The sequence below is a fragment of the Monodelphis domestica genome, chromosome 2 (assembly GCF_027887165.1).
Source record: "Monodelphis domestica isolate mMonDom1 chromosome 2, mMonDom1.pri, whole genome shotgun sequence".
Taxonomy (NCBI): domain Eukaryota; kingdom Metazoa; phylum Chordata; class Mammalia; order Didelphimorphia; family Didelphidae; genus Monodelphis; species Monodelphis domestica.
In genome coordinates this window covers 487639383-487661309 of record NC_077228.1, presented here as the reverse complement: position 1 = coordinate 487661309, position 21927 = coordinate 487639383, and the positions used below count along the sequence as shown (strand labels likewise).

General features: G+C 39.2%; 1 protein-coding gene across 1 annotated transcript in view; it reads right to left on the bottom strand.

Annotated features, from left to right (window-relative positions):
- Positions 1-15626: 15626 nt before the first annotated feature.
- MAB21L3 (mab-21 like 3) overlaps positions 15627-21927 on the bottom strand; it is a 44973-nt gene continuing 38672 nt past the window's right edge. The window contains exon 6 of the mRNA XM_007485252.3: positions 15627-21342. Within this exon, the coding sequence (XP_007485314.1) occupies positions 21109-21342 (234 nt within the window). The 3' untranslated portion in view covers positions 15627-21108. The remainder of the gene's footprint in view (positions 21343-21927) is intronic.

Sequence of the window (21927 nt, the reverse complement as noted above, 5' to 3'; positions counted from 1 at the left end):
AGGGCTAGGCAATGGGGGTCAAATGACTTGTCCAGGGTCACACAGTTGGGAAGTGGCTGAGGCCAGATTTGAACCTAGGACCTCCCATCTCTAGGCTTGGCTCTCAATCCACTGAGCTACCCAACTGCCCCTCCTTTTTTATTTTTTAGAACCCTCACCTTCGGTCTTAGAATTAATATTGGGTTTGGGGAATGACTGAACAAGTTGTGGTATGTGGTATATGCTTGTAATGGAATACTTTGTGCCATAAGAATGACAAAGAAAATGATCACAAACACACACACACACACAAAACCCCAAAGTTGGAAAGACTTACATGAAGTGATACAAAGTGAAATCAACAGACCCAGGAAAATATTGTACACAGAAACAGCAATAAAGTACGATGCTCAACTGTGAATGACTTCACTGTTATCAGCAATAAAAGGATCCAGGACAGCAACAAGGAACTCATGACAAAAAAAAGCTCTCCACAGCCATGGAAGAAACAGACAGAGTCCAAATGCAAACTGAAGCATACCTTTCTTTCCTTTTTTTCCTCCATGAACTTTTCTCTAGTGTAAGCAAGATGTCTTATTTTACAATATGTCAAACAGGGAAAAACACATTATAAGATAATATATGTACACTCTATATCATGTTACCTGGCTTCTTGGGGAGTAGGGAGGGGTGGAAGGGGACAAGGAAAAGAACGAGACAGAATTTTGGACAGAGCTAATGTGAGAAATTGTTTCTCTTGGATAAGCACATTTATTATGATTTATTACATTTTTATAACAAATCATATGTAGTATATTATTGGTGTTATATATTATGTTATATAGAAAATAAGAATACACAGCTCTTCCTCTCTCTATATATATGCATATGCATATATATATTTGTACCCTAAGAAATGACAAATAAGATGATCATAAAAAAAAGCCTAGAAAGATTTGAACCTGGGACCTCTTGTCTATCCACTGAGCCATCAAATTGCCCTAGGAGTTTATATCTGAGCCTGGAACTAATAAAGAACTCCTGGGGTTTATTGAATAGAGGAATGACATGACCAGACTTTGATTTTAGAAAAACCACTTTGGCATCAGAGTAGAAGATAGATTACAGAGGGAAGAGAGTTGAAGCAGGGGTGCCAATTAAAAGGCAATTATAATAGTCCAGATGAGAAGGCCTGGGGGCCTAAATCATGGTGGTATCTATGAGAATGGAGAGAAGAGGATATAGCAAAGGGATGTGAAGGTCAAAAAGGACAAGATTTGGTGATTGTGTATAGAATAATAAAGGGTCAAGGATAATGCAAGGTTGTGAACCTGGGAAACCAGAATGTATCATATTATTGGTGTTACATACTATGTTGGATGGCTAGATATAGATAGATGGATGGTTGGATAGATAGATAGATAGATAGATAGATAGATAGATAGATAGATAGATAGATAGATAGATAGATGGATGGATGGATGGTTGGATAGATAGATAGATAGATAGATAGATAGATAGATAGATAGATAGATAGATGGATAGATGGATGGATGGATGGATAATGAAAGAATTTATTAAGTACTTTCTCCATGCTAGGTACCAGCTAAGTGCCAGGGATATAAATATAAGCAAGCAAGGCAGTCTCTATCTTCAATAAGCTCATATGGGGGTGTGAGAATTTATTTTTCATATACTGTATTAATTCCTGCATCAGGACCCTGAATTAGGAAGGCTCCAATCAATTCCTCATATATTGGTGAGAATTTCCGTGTATTCCTATGTCTAACTCCTGGATCAGAGATCCTATCCAGTCTGCTGCTTTTTGCATTTTCTTTGACCTTAGGAATCCCAAAGAATGCCTTCTCTTTTAATCTGGTTAATAAATGAAGGAGACAAAGGTTCTTTTCCTGTGTGCCTGTTCCTCATAACATGGAAGTAGACAAGGGTAGATAATTTGATGGACTATCTCCAAATGAGCTATTTTACCAATTAGAGATATCTTGGAATGTGCAAGGGAGGGGCTGAATAATAAGCACCCAAAAGAGATCTCCCTGACCAAGCTATGGGTTCTTTGGTCATCAAGAGGGCCATTGATCTATGTCACTTTATTGGTTATGATGCTGACTTAATCAATAAACTATTATCATTAATAAACTGATATTCTTCATACGAATTTAATCTTTTTTCTAGTCACAGTTCTGGCTGGCCCAATTGCTTTATCTCAGGCTTCTAAAAGCCATCTGTCAGTTCTAAAGTTGATATTTCCTTCTGCATTGCAAATCCAACCAGTCTATAAGATACTTGGGATTTAGGAATGTCTTCTTTTGTGTCTTTAAAACTAGCCTGATCTGGATGATCTTTCTCTTTCTGGATTGTGCTCTTTCCTGCTCCATCCAGAAGATGAAGATCACAGTTCACCTACCAGAATTCCAGATCTCTCTCCTCTCCTAATCTAATCAGTTCTGCCCAGCCTCTTGCCTCTTATGTAGGAAAAGGACATCAATCTCCACCAATAAGCAGAGTCCCACACCAATGGGTTTTCATACTTGAGTTACCTGTAATTAAAGACATTTGGTAGAAGAAATAATGTGGGGGTGGGGGGAGGGCTAAAGGAATCTTAGCTGAATTAAAAACAGTGTCCAAAGGGCAGCTAGGTAGCTCAGTGGATCAAAGACCTAGAAATGGAAGGTCCTGGGTTCAAATTTGACCACAAGTACTTCCCAGCTGTGTGAACTTGGGCAAGTCATTTAACCTCTATTGTCTATTCCATATTTCTCTCCTGCCTTGGAACCAACATACATTATTGATTCTAGGATGGAAAGTAAGGGTTTAAAAAAAAGTATCCAGAAGAAGGGAGATTAGTATTCTACTGCTTTGACCAGATTATATCTTGAATATTCTGGATGAAATATTTTAGGGAAGACATTGATAATCTGGAAAGAGCCTAGTAGGGGATGACTACCAATTCATATTTGTAAAAAGACTCTAAAGTTTTCAAAGCATTCTCTTCATAATTCTCTTGGGATGTTGACAGTTAAAGCTCCATTATCTCCATTTTATAGAGGAAGAATTGGAACTCAGAGAGACTAAGGACCTCTTTCACAATTGCCCACCTACTGGTTGTATGAAGTCAGACATAAATTCTAATCTGTCCTGGCTGCAACAGTCTTTCTACTAAAAACCACTATCCTCTGTTGTTGTTGTTGTTGTTGTTCCGTTGTTTGTCATTCACAACTTTTTATGATCCTAGTTGGGATTTTCTTGGCCAGGTACTGGAGTGGTTTGCTTTTTCCTTCTCTAAATAATTTTACAGATGAAGAAACTGAGGCAAGCAGGGTTAAATGACTCTCACAGGGTCACACAGATAGTTAAGTGTCTAAGGCAAGATTTCAACTCAGAAAGATGTATATTCCTGACCCCAAACCCCATGCCCTATCCACTGTGCCACCTGGCTACCTAATTCTTGAGGATGGATTAAAGGAACTAGGGATATTTCGTTTGAAGAAGAAAAGACTACGATGGGACACGATAGCCATTTTCAATTATTTGAAGGGCTCTCTCCTGAAAGACAAAATTTATTCATATTAGTCCTAGAGGGCAGGACTAGAAGAAATAAATAGAAGTGGCAGATAGATTTAGCCTTAATATGATAATGATGACAATAATAATAATAGCTAACATTCGTATAACATTTAATATGTACCAGACACTGTGCTAAGTGCTTTATGATAAATATTAGTTCATTTGATCCTTATAACAACCCTGGGAAATATGCTATGATTATATTATTATTCTATATTGTATATTCTATACATTAATTATATATCCTTACATTATTATATGTAAATAACAATATATATTACATCACTACTGTAATTATAACAATATATTATAACATAATAATATGTTATTATAATATGTAATCATATGCTGGGATTATCCCCATTTTACAGATGAGGAAACTGAGGCAAACAGAGGTTCAGTGAATTTCTTAGGGTAATATACCCATTAAGTATCCATGGCAAGATTATGAACTCTGGTCTTCCTGACTCCAAGCTCAGTGCTCTATCCACTGTAGGTGATAACTCAGGGGGTAGTGAGCTTCCCCACCCCGACCATCTTCAAGCAAAGGTTCCATGGCCACCTGCCATGTAAGTGGGGGCAGAGATTTTGCTCCTTTTCCCCAGGTATTAGATCACCATCAAGGTCCCCCCCCCCCCCCGCCCCCACCTGATGTTCTTTGGCTCTGTGAAACCTTTGAGAAGGAAGAATGAGACAACGCAATACAGAATCCATAAACCAAGGGAAGTGCTGACGTGGGAAAAACCACAAGGCATCCCTTTTTTCTGTCCTCTTTCTTACAGCTCTAAAGCTACAAACGAAGTTAGAACTAAACTAAAAGTTTGAATTAAAGCCTAGAAATGAGAGTTGAGCATCTGATTTTCATAAGTGATATCCCACTGCCCTCTGCTGTTCAGAGATGATAGAGCCATCATCTTCTTTCCAAGGCTGGGATTTGGTTTTGTTTTTTCAGAGAGAAATAAATGGTCCAAACAAACAAATTGATTCCATTCAATCAATATTTATTAAGCTGGCACTGCTAGATGGCTCAGTGGATAGAGAACCAGTCCTGGAGATAGAGGTCCTGGGTTCAAATTTGGCCTCAGATATTTATTTCCTTGGTATGTAATCCTGGAGAAGTCATTTAACTCTTTTGGTACTAAGATATAAAGTAAGGGTTAAACAACAGAAACATTTATTAAGTGCCTACTATGTGCCAAGCACTATGCTATGTGCTGGGGCTGTAAAGAGACAAAAGACTGTCCTTGCCCTCAAGGAGCTTACAATCTAATTATAATTTGCAATTGTAGACACATGTAAAACCCAGTGGAATTGTGCATCAGCTACCAGAGAGGGATTGGAGAAGGGGAGGAAAAGAGCATGAATCTTGTAACCATAGAAAAATATCCTAAATTAATTAATTAAATAAAATTTCCCAAAACTTGGGGGGGGGGGGGATTTGCAATTGTAGGGGGCAGCTGGGTAGCCAAGTGGATAGAGAGCCAGGCCTAGAGACAGGAGGTTCAAATCTGGCCTCAGACACTTCCTAGCTGGGTGACCTTGGGCAAGTCATTTAACCCTCATTGTCTAATCTTTACCACTCTTTTGTCTTAGAACCAATACATAGTATTGATTCTAAGATGGAAGGTAAGGATTACAAAAAATAAATAAATTTGAAATTGTATTTGTATATTTATATAATTGTATATTTACAATTTGTATAATTGTAACTTTGTTTGCAAATATATAGAAAGCAAATTGTACATACAACCCAACAAAAATTTATTAAGCATAGTCTGTATAAGACACTGTGCTTACTGCCAAGACTAGAAACCCTGTTTGAATGTCTTAATTCTTTTATCAACAGAATTTCTGCCCCCCTCCCAACTTACTCTGCTCTTTGGCTTACTTCTCACCAGCTATATTGACTTATCATTCAGAATCTTCCTAGTCCTTCTTTCTAGCTCTAAAATAAAAAATTGAATCTCTACTGCCGTCAGGGCTCCAAAGCATGCCTTCGTCTATTCTCTTGTGATTTCACTTGACAAATCTGTAACTTCACAGACTAAAATATCCCTCCTTGGTCCACCTCCCATGTACATAGGCGTATGCTGGAACCAGCTCTGACCAGCTCCCAAGAGCCAACTGTTATCTTTTCTCCATTCCTCTGATAGCCTCTTCCCTAGCTGATACACCCTGGAACTTTATGCAAGAGAAGCTGCCCCTTATTATACCACAGAAGCAAGGGAAGGGAAAAGCATTAATTATTCACATATTTATCAATATTATTAATTAATTAATGTTAATAATATACCTTGCTAGGCACTGTGATTAAGCATTTTACAAATGGTACTTCATTTGATTCTCACAACAACCCTGGGAAATAGATACTCAATTATCCCCAATTTTACAGCTAAGGAAACTGAGGCAGAAAAATTATTTGAGTTGTTCAGAGTCACTCAATCAGCAATTATTGGGAACGGAATTGAATTCAGGTCTTCCTAATTCCAGGTCCAACATCCTATCTACTATATTACCCGGCTACCTGCTTTAGCCATGTGGATTCCTACAAGCAATGCCATGATCAATGTCACTAGCACATAAGCGGAGGTTTTGGAGTCTTGGACCCTGTCTTGGTCCTTTAAACTGTCCTGGTTCTGTTTTGGTTTTTTAGAAGCAAGCCCAGGAACTAAGGGAGTCTTGCAATGATAGAGGCATTCCCCTAGGAAAGAGAAGTGGAATTTTGAATAAGAGAGGAATGAAACATAAAACCAGAAAGGGGGCAGCTAGACATCTCAGTGAAATGAGAACCAGACTTAGAGATAGGAGGTCTTGGGTTCAAAATATGACCTCAGACACTTCCTAACCATGTGATCCTGGACAGTTCACTTAATCCCCACTGCCTAGCCCTTACCACTTCTGCCTTGGAAACAATACATGGTATTGATTCTAAGATATAAGGTAAGGGTTTAAAAAAATAGAAATATAATTAGTAAAGGTCCCTGGCATTAGAAAGGGAGACATAGAATTCATGAAATCATAGAATTCCAGATCAGATGGGAACTTAGAGATCATTTTAATTTGACACATCAGGGATGATGAGATTTTATCTCAGTCTGGGGAAGTGAGAAGTAAAAAAATTCTCCCATAGATCCAGTGAGAATTTGTGGGAGAGCTAGGCTTAGAATTTTGATCTCCTTATTTTTAGTATACTCTCTTCTGCCCAGGGCAGTGAGGTGGTACAGTGGATAGAGCATGGGGTTGGAGTCAGGAAGACTAATCTTCTTGAGTTCAACTCTTATCTCAGCTAATGACTAGCTGTGTGAAAAGCCTGGACAAGTCACTTAACCCTGCTTGCCTCAGTTTCTTCATCTGTAAAGTGAATTGGAGGAAATGGAAAACCACTCCAGTATCTCTGCCAAGACAACCCCAAATAGGATCATAAGAGTTGAACAGGACTGAAAAGGATGAATAAAACAGGAAAAACAAAAACAAAAACCTTCTGCTTACTTTGCTTTGCCTCAGTGTCCCAGAGGTTTATGCAATTGTTACTTATCTGCCATCAGAGCTAAAAAGGGAACTGGTTCCTCCCCTAAGGGCTTGGAGGTCTCCCAGGGAGAACCTGTAGGAGGCAAGTTCCCAGAAAAGATAGATTTATTGCTTCATGTGGTTTAGTCTGGCTTGACCTGTTTATAAAATAAGGGAGTTCACCTTTCCTGGGAGTGGGAAAATGACCAAAGATTCTCTTCTTTCTTGGAATAAAATACCTACCAGGATACATGGGAAGCATGTGTCTCTCTTTGGATCCACAAGATGCCATTACTGATTCTCTAGTAAACCTGCATGCTGAGATTTTGAGTTTTTTTCTTTTTTAATCCATCACACATCTATTAACTGCCTACTATTTACACTGATATTATATAAGGGAAGATACCAATATGTGAGAAATGCACCCAGTACAATAAAAGTATTTAAATCAATCAAGAATGAATAGTAACATATTTTGGATGGGACCTCATTCCATTGACATGGGTGAGTCCCAATAAGGGGGAGCCTTTCAACACTAAGGAAGTCATGGGTCATCACTGATTCCTTTTGGGAAACAGGAGAAAATCATGGGGATTCAACAGGGAAGAGGAAAAATCCCTGCTGGAGTTCCGCATTCAGATTTCATGGAATAAATGAGTCATCTCTTCTCTTGATGATCATGACCTCTTTCATTTCTCCTCCTCCATCCCAATACTCTTTGTCTTAGCTTTATCCTGTCTCTCTCCCTCTCTGGTTTAGAAGATGAAGTGACCATCTTCCTTGCCAAAGCTGAGCCCATTAGCAAGGGTTCATAACTTTCTGGCATCGTAGACCCCTTGGGTAGTCTGGCGAAGCCTATGGATCCCATCTTGCAATGTTTTTTAAGCATGGAAAATAAAATCCATGGCATTATAAGAGCAAATAATTAGACTGAAATTTTTTGTTGTTCAGTTGTTTCAATCATGTCTGACTCTTCGTGATCCCTTTTGGAGTTTTCTTGGCAAAAGCATTGTTTTGGTTTGCCATTTCCACCTTTAGCATATTTTACAGGTGAAATATTTGAGGCAAAAAAAATTATTTACTCTAAATTTCATGTTGTAAAGACAACTCAATAGAATTAATCATTTGTCTCCAATAATTATTTACCAAAACTTGAATTTGCTAAAAAAAAAATAATAAAGTACCAAATAATTAAAAAAAAAACTAAGGCAAACAGGATTGAATGACTTGTTCAGGGTCATACAACTAGTATATGTCTGAGACAGCACTCGAATTTGGGTCTTCTTGACTCCAAGCTCAGTGCTTTATCTACTGCACCACCTTAACTACCAGGTAAATTGAAGCACAGCTATCTTTATTTATTGGGGCGGAGTTCATGAAGCTGGGGTTAAGAAGCCCTGGCTCCCTTGATTCTATCCTCTCTAGGCTTTTCTCTTTCTCCTCATTAAAAAAAAAATAGGGGGCAGTTGGGTAGCTCAGTGGATTGAGAGCCAGGCCTAGACTGGAGGTCCTAGGTTCAAATCTGGCCTCAGACACTTCCCAGCTGTGTGACCCTGGGCAAGTCACTTGACCCTCATTGCCTAGCCCTTACCACTTTTCTGCCTTGGAGCCAATACACAATATTGACTCCAAGACAGAAGGTAAGGGTTAAAAAAATAAATATATGTATATATATTTTTATTATCATGCAAAACACTCTTCCATATTGGTCACTGTTGTAAGAGCACACTCATACATAACCAAAACTCCCAAATAAAACCATAAATACCCTGATGTGGACAACGTCACCAACAGTCCTTTTTTCTGGAGGTGGACAGCATCCCTCATCATAAGTCTTTCACAGATCATCATCATCCAATATTGCTGTTACTCTGTACAAATGTTCCCCCAGCTCTGCTTATTTTTTCTCTGAGTCAGTTCCTACAGATCTTTCTAACTTTTTCTGAAATCACCTTGCTTAGTATTTGTTATATAGCACAATAGTATTCCACCCAAACAAGTAACAGTTTGTTCAGCCATTCCCCATTTGATGGACATCCCCTCAATTTCCAATTCTTTATTACTACAAAAAGAGCTGATACAAATATTTTTGTACAAGTAGGTCCTTTCCCCCTTTTTAATTATCTCTTTAGGTTACAAACTCAGAAGTGGTGTTACTGGATCAAAAGGTATATGTGGTTTTAGAGCCTTTGGGGCATACTTCCAATTTGCTGTCCAGAATGACTGGATCAATTCACAACTCCACCAACAATGCATTAGTATTTTGCCACATCCATGCCAACATTTACCATTTTCCTTTACTGACATATTGACCAATCTGATAAGTGTGAGGTGGTACCTCAGCATTGTTTTAATGTGCATTTCTCTAATCAAGAATGATTTAGGGGGGAAGCTGGGTAGCTCAGTGGATTAAGAGCCAGGTCTAGAGATGGGAAGTCCTAGGTTCAAATCTGGACTCAGACACTTCCCAGCTGTGTGACCCTGGGAAAGTCACTTAACCCCCATTGCCTAGCCCTTACCGCTCTTCTGCCTTGGAACTATTACACAGTATTGATTCCAAGATGGAAGGTAAGGGTTTTAGAAGAAAAAAAAAAGAACATTTTTTTCATATGATTATTGATGGCTTTGATTTCTTCATCTGAAAATTGCTTGTTCATATCTTTTGTCTATTTGTTAATTGTTTCCCCTAGTTTTTGCAGACCCATTCACACAGTCCTTCCCCTTGTCCCTCCTCCTTGCTAATGGTAACATTTGCAACAAGATGCCTGGAGTTCAAAGTCTGTGACCTCAGAACAAGGCAAAGCTCACCTGCTTCTGATGGGAGCAGATGTGACTTTTGCTTTCTCAGTGCAATCCTCTAATGAGGACCACTGAATCTCTAAGCGGGGGTCTCCAGAGAATCAGACGATCTTGGCTCTCTATCTGACCATCAAGTCCAACCACATAATTTTACCAAAGAGGATACTGAAGCTGATATGGGGTAGAAGCAAGTTGCCTGGGTTCAAAAAGCTTGGAAATGGCCAAGGCAGGATTTGAATTCAGGTTGTCCTAATTCCAAGCCCATTAGGTTCATCTAGCCCAGCCCATACCTGAACCAGACACTGCCCTACAATAGCCTTGAGGAACCCTTTGCTTGGAAGCCTTCAGGAAGGGAAGCCTGGATTTTCCTCTTTGCAATATCCATCATTGCTTGTTCTGCCCTCTGTTGCCAGGAAGATGATATCTAACAGGCTGAGGCCAGCTTGGGGGTAAGTTCCCAATGGCAGAGTTCAGTGACCCTTACTGGTGAAGCTGAGCACAGAGCCTTCCACACAAAGGGGTTGTGTAATTGATGGGGATGCCTGCTAATGGACAGATATCAGATTCTTAAAAATAATAAAATAGTACACGAACTGGGTTCTTTATATACTTAAAAGTCTTACAGACAAAAGGGACCTTGCAAATCATATAATAATAGCTAACATTTATGTAGTGCTTTAAACAAGCACTTTAAAAATATGATCTCATTTTACTTCCACAATAACCCTGGGAAGTAGGTGCTATTTATAATTCCCATTTTACAGATGAGAAACCTGAGGCAGAAAGGGTCTTGCCTAGAGTCACATAGCTAGGAAATGTCAGAGATCAGGATTGAACTCAGATCTTCTAGGGCCAATACTTTATCCACTCTGCCACCTAATTACCTCAGGCATCCCAGGCCCCTTCCATTTTTGATCCTTAAAATCTCATATTTGGGGGGGCATCTGGATGGCTCAGCAGATTGAGAGCCAGGTCTAGAGATGGGAGGTCCTAGGTTTAAATCTGGCCTCAGACACTTCCCAGCTGTATGACCCTGGGCAAGTCACTTGACCCCCATTGCCTAGCCCTTATCACTCTTCTGCCTTGGTGCCAATACACAGTGTTGACTCCAAGGCGGAAGATAAGGGTTTTAAAAAAATCTCTTATTTTCCAGTCTTCTTCCCAATGTGGTTGTCTTTTCTGGATGCACTTCCTCTGTGGGAATAGAACTTCCAGAACTGAATGCAATAATCCAGATATGAGCCAATGTGGGCAGGGTACCATAGGACTAGAACCTCCCTCATTATGCAAACTATACCTCTCAATGCAGCCTGAGATCACATTTGCTTTTTTTTTTTTGGCTGTCTTACCACACTTTGAAGTAATAATGAGTTTGCAGTGAAATAAAATAAAACAAAACAATCCCACAGCCCCATCTCCAGTTGTCCACTGGACACATAAGGGGCTGGGCACTGTGCTAAGGACCAGGAATACAAAAAGAGGTAAAAGACAGTCCCTACCTCCAAGGAACAAGACAAACCACTCTCCAAAGCTCTTGGTCTTATCTCACACAAACTTTTGTCTGTCCATACCTAGTTAGTTTGTCCAGACCTGGTGACTTTTATTCATTTAACCCAATTAAATGTTCTATCAGCATTTCTTCCCGAAGCCTGGAAGGGGGAAATGACTTGCTAAAAGGTTATACAACTCCATTAGCCCTCAAACAAAAATGTGGGTTCCTGGGTTCCTGATCCACTGTTCCCTAGGAACCTCTGTGATCATCTCTCATTCCTGAGTGGCTCACATCACCTTATGTGGATCTCTTCGATATACTTAACATATACCCATTTGTTGATCAGACATTTCAGTCATGTTTGTCTCTTCGTAACTCTATTTGGGGTTTTCTTGACAAAGTTACTAGAGTGGTTTGTCATTTTGAGGAAACCGAGGCAAATAGGGGTAAGTGACTTGGTAGTAAGTGTGTGAGGCCAGATTAGAACTCAGAAGAGGAGTGCGTCATCCTGACTCCAAACCTGGCACTCTATCCACCCTACCACCTGGCTGCCCAACATATGCCAATAGATTCATAGAATTTAGAGCTCAAAGAGACCTTTACAATATAATCTAATCCTTTCATTTTATAGATGAAACAGATCTACAAAAGGGAAGTGTTTTGAACAAGGTTCACATGGGTTCTAAAAGGAGAGATTTCAGCCAAGGTCTCCAAACCCACTGCATCTCTCTGTTCCAACAGGTGCCAATTGATTGAATGAAGCAAACTTCTCCCCATATTTTTGTCCTGTGAAGATAAAAACTGACCTTGTGATTTCATTGCTCCCAGAAGCTCTGGATGAAGAACTTCTTTTTTTTTTAACCCTTACCTCCTTCTTAGAGTTAATCCTGTACATTGGTTCCAAGCCAGAAGAGTGATAATGGCTAGGAAATGGGGGTTAAGTAACTTGCCCAGGGTCACATAGCTGGGAAGTGTCTGAGGCTAGATTTGAATCCAGGAATTCCCATCCCCAGGACTAATTCTCAACCTCCTGAGTCACCTAGCTGCCCCTACTTTTACTCTTCTCATTTGTTTTTCTTTAATGTGCTCTTGATTTAATTTTGACAATATTTCACCAGGAGAAAAAAAAAAGAAAGTTTTCCACGGGAGGAAGGGATCATTGATTATAGCATGATTAATCACGGGCCCTGAACCCCTCCCAATGGCATATGGACTATGAACCTCTCTAATGATGAAGAAAGCATTACTATAGTCAGGTCTTACACAAGCCAATGAATGCCCCCTCCTGCAGAGGTAGGAAACCAGGAATAAGTGCTTCACCTAATTCAGGTGCTCCAAGCAGTGAATGATTTAATTTATAGATACTTTGTTCCCTCCTGCCAAGTTTTCATTCTTGAAGCTCAACATGTATAACTTTTTAAGTGCCCTTTCTACGTCACCGGATTGGGGGCATGATACTCTCCCTTTCCTCCCTCCACACCAACACACACACTTTTTGGCCTTCCCTTTGTAGCAGAGAAATTGTCTGAATTTTTTTCTTTCATGGAGTGTGTACAGTATATTATTGTAAAAGCTCAATTATTTGGTCATAGGCCACAAGTGGGTCAATGTTAACATTTCTAGCCTTTGTGTGTCATCTGCTGGCTTCTGCATCCTTTTCTCAAACTTTAACTTTTTACTTATTTTAAATTATGTATGTTTATGATTTTAGAAGATAAAGTATGTTGATAAAATATTATACAATACTATGCATAGATTTTATACATTCTTGAGTTTCTAAACCTTTTTGGTGTTGTCTGCTGCTTCTGCAAAATTCTCCCCAAATTCCCATTTAATTTCTTATGCCAACCACAATATATTGAAATTGTGATGGGCAAAGTCATGGTGTAGAACAATGCCATAGTAGAAACAACATTATGGCACTGGACTAATTAATTAGCACCTACTACTTCCCTTCATGAGCAGCTAGGCGGCACAATGTGATCTAGAGTCAAGAAGACTCATTTTTGTGATTCATCTGTCCTCAAAGACTTTATTAGTTGCATGACCCGGTGCAAGTCATTTAATCCCGTTTGCCTCAGTTTCCTCATCCATAAAATGAGTTGAAGGAGGAAATGACAAACTACTGAAGTATCTTTTTGAAGAAAATCCCCAAAAGACTAATGAAAAGTCAGACATGACTGAAAATGACTGATCAACAATTCCCCTACATAATTTCCTGACAAAACCACTGTTTCCTAATGCCACCAAGGACCCTCAAATTCCTACAGGACAAAGTCTAAGCTCTTTGGCTTATTCATAGTTTGGCCCCAGCTTTCTCTTTCAATCTTATCTATTAACCCCTTCACTCTAGTTAAAGGCAGCTAAGTGACAGTGGGTGGAGTGCAAGACTTTCAGTTAGGAAGACTTGAGTTCAAGTCCAGCCTCATATACTTACTAGCTGTGCCACCCTGGGCAAGTTCACTTGACCCTGTTTGCCTTAATCCACTGGAGAAAGAATGGCAAATTATTCTGGTATCTTTGCAAAGAGAGTGTAAACATTTAATCTCTAATAATAGAAACATTATATTTTAAGGTTTATTAAAGATCATTAGAAATCAAGGAATAAAGAGGGTACAAACAAAATAAACCATGTGCCCATGGTTGATTAGCCATTTTTAAAATCCCCACTCACCACCATCACTGTTGGCTGCAAGTCCAAGAAGAGGCAGGACTCTCCCTGTCCTCGCATTATATCCTCTGTCGACAGGAAGTATGTAATGACAGGAAGTCAGTGGGATCCCGGGAAATGTAGTTCTTTTTTTTAGGGTAACAGATTTTCAATTATACATTCCCTCCTGAGATCCGAGGAAGACTAGCTCTCCGATGGGTCGTGTAAACATACCAACTTTGAAATTACAATAATTTGAGGATAAGAGGAAAAGAGAACAAAACCAATGATTGCTTGGCACATTGACAAAAAGCCAGTTAGGGGGCAGCTCCCTTCAGCATAAGTGTATACATACAAAACAAATGCATTGAACCCCACACAATTCAGATCACCACATCCCAAAGTTCACTCTGGATCTCCTGGTGCAGCTAGATTTGGAGAGATAGCATGTTTCTTAACCTAAAATTACTCTCAAAAAGAATTTAAACTTTGCAACTTAAAATAATAATAATATTAATAATAATAATAATACACCCCCCCAAGAGGGTGTTGAAAAACAAGACAATGAAGAAATAGCAGTACTCAGCATGCGTATAATTAGATTTTTCTCCCCAGGGCTCTAAATCCCAGGTTCCCATGTTCCTTAAGAATGCATGGCTGAGGGGGCAGCTGGGTAGCTCAGTGGATTAAGAGCCAGTCCTAGAGACGGGAGGTCCTAGGTTCAAATCTGGCCTCAGCCACTTCCTAGCTGTGTGACCCTGGGCAAGTCACTTGACCCCCATTGCCTAGCCCTTACCACTCTTCTGCCTTGGAGACAATACACAGTATTGACTCCAAGACGGAAGGTAAGGGTTTAAAAAAAAAAAAGAATGCATGGCTGAGTTATGAGGTATGTGAATCAATTGGCAAGAGAAATAAAACACATCAAAAAATCTAAATAAAAGAGAAAATAATTTATGGATGAAATATAGACTATCAAAGTCTTATGTGTAAAAAATTTAAGTAAAGGAAAAACAAACCTATAAGAGGTCCTTGAATCAGGGCCCAATTAAAGTGATTTAAGCAATTATGCATTTATCCAATCAGCAGCCAGGAGTACAGAATGTTTTGCCACACAATGAAAGACAGAATAGGGACTAGATTATAGGAGTCACGTAGGAGCCAAATTTGAGATACTTGGTAGAATGTGGGGCAAGGAAGACCTGCCTTTGACATATGTCAAAACAGCCACAACCTCAAACCCCAAACAAGTTCAAGTCCTCTTGTCTTGGCTCAAAATTTTATCAGTCCCATTGGGATTAGTTTGTTTCTTTGACCTTATGCTCAATCTGCACTATGCAGTTTAGCTTTGTGCTTTTTTGGCACTGAGAAATGGCTCTTTTTTTAATTCCCTTCTCCTGGAATTAGACAACATCATTAAGCAAAGTCCTGTAATTTTTTTTAAACAATCAATGGCATAATTTTTATAGTCTAAAACTTTTGGGGTATGCATTAATATGAGAACAAAAGTATTTTTTAACTTATATTACTGCTAAATAAAAAAATAAAGAAAAATCTTATCAATATTGTTGACATGCTTCAAATACAAAAAGGAGAGAAAAAATAAAACTCAGATACTATATTGCACATGCTAGGAAAAACAATAATGAAAGTTTCAAAAATAAAAAAATATAGCTCATACCCATTGACACACTGTGTCAGCTAAGGGAAGGTAAAATACAAAGGTTTCTCACCAAAACTGAGATCCATTTCATTTTTAACTTAACCACTGTGTCAGTACAAATGATTTTCAGAATAAAACAATGATACAGTAGATAATGCACATTCAAAGAAGTACCAAAGTCCCCCAAATTCACAATAGCCCAGTTAATTACAATAGCATACAAATCCACTATCATATCTCACATAAGTTGTTGTATGCCACCCCCCCAAAAGAAACCCATGAACTGATAGATATTTATCACAAGTTTTACAGACATAGCAAATCTTCCAACCTTGGCAAATATATTTTTATTCAAAGTAAAAGTTATTTGGGTCTAGAACATCACCAAGAAATCTAGATTGCTCTGGTGGAAGTAAATTAAACTGAAGAGTTTTTCAGGAGCTCTTTTTGGCTTCCTGCTTCATAGAAATACCTTGTTAGGAATATTTCTTTGTTTCTCTACCTTTAATACAGAATTCTTTAAAATATATATAAGTATTTTTAAAAATCATCCATTCAGAAACTACTAGTTGCTAAAATTATTTCTGATGACCCTTTAGAATTATCATTTAAATTCTCCAAAGGTTGCACACAATTTAACCAGTTTTGTTGAAATCCATCCATCATCATCTATGTGACAATTTACAAAGTCAAAATAGAAAAAAAAAGGCTGTTTTTTTATGGGCTTATTCAATATTTGTTCAGTATAGTTATAGGGAAAAGGTAACAGAATATAACATTAGTTAAAATCCAGTACATTAAAATGATTCAATGTAACAGAATAGTATTGAATACATTTATATATGAACTTAAAACAACAAAATTAAATCTTAAACAAAACAATCAGCAAAATACAATGAAATGCAAAGACTTTCATTTAAAAAATGGAGTCTGACAAGGCTTAAAATTTCACCTCCAGACCCTTTAAAATTCCTTTTTCTAAAACTCATATCCCTATTGTCAGCACTGTGGGATATCTAATAGCAAGGGAGAATATGGGCTTTAGGAATCTCAAATTGGGCAGGCCCAAATGAATTTCTCCCCTGAATATCAGGCAAAATAAATGAAAGGATCAGTGCACTCATGAATGGTAGAAGCTGTTTGAAACAGGCAATGAACTGCTCTTTTATAGAACGCGGCATGCTTGTAATCAACTTCCTGTCTGGAAGAGTCTCTTCCTTCTCTTCATCCCTCCCCGCCACACACACACCCTGAGGTCCCCTGCCACGTGAAGGCTAATTGTTGCCTAAGGAAAGCACACCCCAGTTTTTACCAGTTGGTTTGTAATTCTAAAGATACAGTGGCAGCTACCAGCAGCCTGGGTCCTAGGACTGAGCCTGGGGTTGGATGAGTGATCTGGGTCAGAGGCCAGAGATCAGGAGCAGAGTTTCTGGGGGCCCAATGAGTGATTGGGGTCAGGGGCTGGAGGAAGCAGTATCAGCAACACCAGAGTCAGCAGCAAGGAATGAGAAATGAAGGATGAATGAGGAATGAGGACTCAAGAAGTTGGGCAAGACAAGTGGTTTATCTCTTCTTCACCAAGAGTCCCCTGGCTAAAAATAGCCTGGCCAGTAGGGAGAGCAAGCAACCGGGCAAAAAGCAGAAAAAGAAAAATGAAGCAGCTCCAAAGAGAGTTGGAGTTTTTGAGGGTGGGTGCAGTGGACAAAAAGCCTTGGCAGGAGAAATGTGGCTTAAAAAAGTTATTTAGGCTATCTTAGAAAAAATGGAAAGTTTTTCATCCCTTTTGTTCGCCAATTGTAAAAATTTAATCTCTAATAATAGAAATATTATATTTTAAGGAAGTTTATTGAAGATCATTAGAAATCAAAGAATAAAGAGGGTACAAAATAAAAATCACATGCCCATGGCTGGTTAGCCATTTTTAAAATCCCTAATCACCACCATCACCACTGGCTGCAAGCCCAAGAAGAGACAGGACTCTCCATCCTTGAATTATATCCTCTGTCTATAGGAAGTACTTAATGATAGGCAGTCAGTGGGCTTCCAGGAAATGTAGTTCTTTTTTTTAGGGTAACTGATTTTCAATTATACAAGAACTTCAAGGCATTATTGGAGTGATATGGTCCACAGGGTCATGAAGAGTTGGGCATGACCAAATGTCGGGACATCAAATTTGTCTACACACAATAGCTTGAAAAGATCTTTCATCTTGCCACTCCAAGTCTTTGCTTATGTTTCCTCCCCTTATCAGAACCCCTTCTCCTACGATACAAATCCCACCCATTCTTCAAAATCTAGCCCCAATCTCTCCTCTTCTAAGAAGGCTTCCCTGACCTCAATAGCTCGATAGAGTGATGTTGCCTTCCTCTGTTCTCTATTCATTGGTACTTACCATGTATTGCATTGTGTTTCCAGTTATATTTTCATATACATATATATATATATGTATATATATATCTTATTTCCAGAATTGAATTATGAACTCCTTGCCATCAAAGCCCAGTTTATATTTCTTTGTATCCATTTGAATGTTAAGCATAATATTGTGTACAAAACAGGCACTCATTGAATATTTTGTTGGTTGTAGTGATAAGAGGGAACAGAGATTTAGCCTAAAGTAGAGAAGGCAGAGGGAGGGAAAATGATAGCATTTTTCAAATGTTTAAGATTTATAAATTTTCACAGACTTTAAACACAATAGGATTTTAATGTGGAAGAAGGATTAGATTTATTGTGATTGGTGAAAGATGAAATGGCTAAGGAAACAAAGGTTTGAACTTCTGAGCATATCAATTCATTAAGCAATGCATGCCAGCTGCATAGCAAATTGGGACCAGTCCTTCCTCAGTTTGACACTGGTCTCCTAATATAGGGAGAGACAGATTTTTAAGCTTTAAAAATGATTAATCAACACATGTAAAACCCAGTGGAATTGCTCATTGGCTATGGGGGAAGGGGGGAGGAGAGGGAAAGAATATGAATCATGTAATCATGGAAAAATATTCTAAATTAATTAATTAAATAAAAATTTCAAATCATTAAAAAATAAAAATGATTAATCAAAAAACACCAATTAATTGAAAGAAAACAAACAGGACACAAAATTAGGTAAATTGATCGTTAATTGGAGGAAAGATTAGGGACTTCCCAACTTGGGAAGGTAGTAGTAGTCATAGTTTCTCGGTAACCGAGGATGACGATTGTCTTTGTGCATTTTCATCTATGATAGATGAGTGTGCACAAAGATACTTGTGCGTGAAAGAGATTTAAGTGGAAAAGTCGATGCACAGAGACAGTCCCACTCTCTCGGCATTGGAAGCCTGGGTCCATTGGCACAAAAAGTCGTTACACCTGGAGACTTCCTCAGCTGCATTGGATGGCCGTGTTGTCCTTTGTGCTCCAACACACCCTAAGCACTTCACAGTGCTTTGCTGCATCGCCCTCTCAGCCGTTGAACCTTCTTATTGGTTTCTTCCATCTGTTCCGCAGAAGCAGTCTTCACATGCTGGGTGAGCAAAGCCCTGGTTCACCAGGGGTCGACGACGACCCGATGGCTACCCTCACAAGGTTTAGCCAGCCTGTCGAAGCCGTTGCCTGGGGTGTGGCCACTGCCACATGCTAGCAGCTACTGGGAGCCACAAGTGAAAGCTGGGTGTCAGGTGGGGGTTAGAGGCTGGAGAACTTCCCTAGGAGGGCACGACAAGCCCTCCATACCAGAGATACTACACCTCCCTGAGCACCCCATACACCAACTTGGGAAGGTAGGGAGAGCAAATAGGTACTATTCCCTGGAATCAGAAAAAGAGATATCCCACTCCACTCTCATTTTTGTTAACAATCAAAGGAATATAGAAGAAGTCACCTGATTGGCCAATATGGGGTCAACTTTCAGATAGGACATATAGGTTGCTTGACATGTGTAATTGTGAGAAAATCTTTGGATCTCATTGGGTCAGCATAACTTTAGTCCTTAGCAAAGGGCCTCTCAGCAGGTAGAGGTGATCCAGCTTCCCAGCCACATGGAGCCAGTTGCAAAAATGAACTGTAAGCATTGTATGGATATTACAAGGAGATCGGTTTCAATTAAGATAGAGAATAAACTTCCTCATGTTTAGTGATGTTCAAAATTGGAATGGGTCACTTCAGAAGTAATGAGTTCCTTTGAATTTAGAGTTTTTAAGAAGATATTCAATGATTCATTGGAGATATGGAGATGGAATCCATGATTGGAGAAGGGATTAGAAGTCATTGCTTTTGACTCAAAATTTTGGAATTCCTGCACAATCACTGTAGTCTTAGGATACTTGGTTTCCTGCTGATTTTAATGATATTTAAAATCAGAGCTGCTCTTTGGCCTTTAGCCAAGCATCAAGAAACATTTACAATTAACTAGCACATGAAATCATAGAATTATAGGTCAAGATCTGGAAGGGACTGAGAGCTCATCTATTCCAAACTACTCAATTTACAGAGGCAGGCACTGAAGTCCATGGAGTTTAGATGAGTTTCCAAGGATCCCACATGTGATTTGATCTCCACTCTTTTGGATTTAGTTAATGCTCTTTGCCTGGTACCATGTCTTCCAAATCAGCTCTGAGCAGTGGTCTCCATAAGACAGGAGATGGTATCTGTGCATGCAGTTCATGAATAAGAATTGACATGATCTACACATCACATCAGAGGGAATGGGCATGAGTAATAGCAGCCAGTTCCCACACCCACTCATAGCATTGATCTCTCATATATTTGCAGGCCATTGATATAATTCTCTTTCTTCCTATGGAAGAAGCTAAAGGAAGGGACTCAGATGAAAAAGAGATTAGGAAAGTACTAAGAACAGCTAGTGAAATATTAACACAGGTAGCTATTAGACCTATTCTTTTCATCGATGATATAGGTAAACTCTTCATCCTAGGTGCAGAAGTCTGTTTCTAATAACACTTTGGGCTATTCAAGGGTCTTTCTACTGAAAGGGCATCAGTAGCTTCACAATATCCTGGAGAAGTAAGCATGGATAGAAGTAGGAATGGACAAATAAATGGCACATCTCTAGTCAGTGAAATGGAAATACATCATATTACCATGATTCAAGTCTACAAGCTCCATTCTCCCCTCTCTATTAGGCAGTGACGAGTCTGAGTAGGGGCAAATAAACACAGAATTATTTAAAAGTTCACAATCTTTGGCTTGTCCAGGCTCAGCTCCCAAGTGAGGTAGTTTAGAAATGAAATATTTGATCCAAACCAGGTAAGGTAAATGGGTGGGACTTTGTAGGATCCAGTTTTAAATGCTCTTGGTTTATGTTTCTTCTGATGTCAGGACGGAGGCGAAGTGGTCAGAGTCCTAACATCCACTTGAGTGAATCTCAAAGGAAAAGTCAGGCAAGGTCAAGAGGAATTGACCCCTGGAAGCCTTGGAGACCCTTCCCAGCACTCAGGTCCAGCAGAGTACTGGATTCTCTAGAAAAAGGGTCAGCTTTTGGGCTATGGCATCCAAGTCATTTATGCTGACATACTGAAACATGTTGTTTCCATCAACAAAATAGTGTTTCAAGAAGTGCTGGGACACACACTTGTGCAGCTTACGGACCAGGCGCAGAAAGGATACTGTGAAAATTTTCCAGTCTTTGGCATGTGGGTACTTCTCACAAGTCCAAAACAGAACCATCTGTAAAAAGGAGAAGGGATCAAACATGCTTATTAAGCAAATTGTTGAGCTGAAAATGCATGTTTTGAAAGTTCTGAAGAAAGGAGGTACAGAGGCCATAGTGGACATATTCATGAATTTGCTGAACAAATATTTTATTTTTTTAAACCCTCATCTTCTGTCTTAGAGCTGATACTAAGTATGAGTTCCAAGACAGAAGAACAGTAATGGTTAAACAATGGGGGTTGTGATTAGTCCAGGGCACACAATTCGGAAACATCTGAGGTCGAATTTGAACCCAGGACCTTACATTCTACTGGAGAACCTAGAGATTACATTCTACTAGAGATTTACCATGAGTTCAAGTAAATACAAAGTTTGCACAGAGTAGTCATAAAAGGTAAGAGAGAAGGGTGGGTTAGAGAGAGAGAGGTAGAGGGAGGGAGAGAGGGTTATAGGAAGGGGGGGAGGAAGGAAGGAAGGAAAGAAAGAAAATGAAATATAGTATGCTTCAGTCTGCATTTAGACTCCAGTTCTTTCTCCAAGGGCAGATGACATTTTTCAACATGAGTCTCTGGGATTGTCATGTATCACTATATTGCTGAG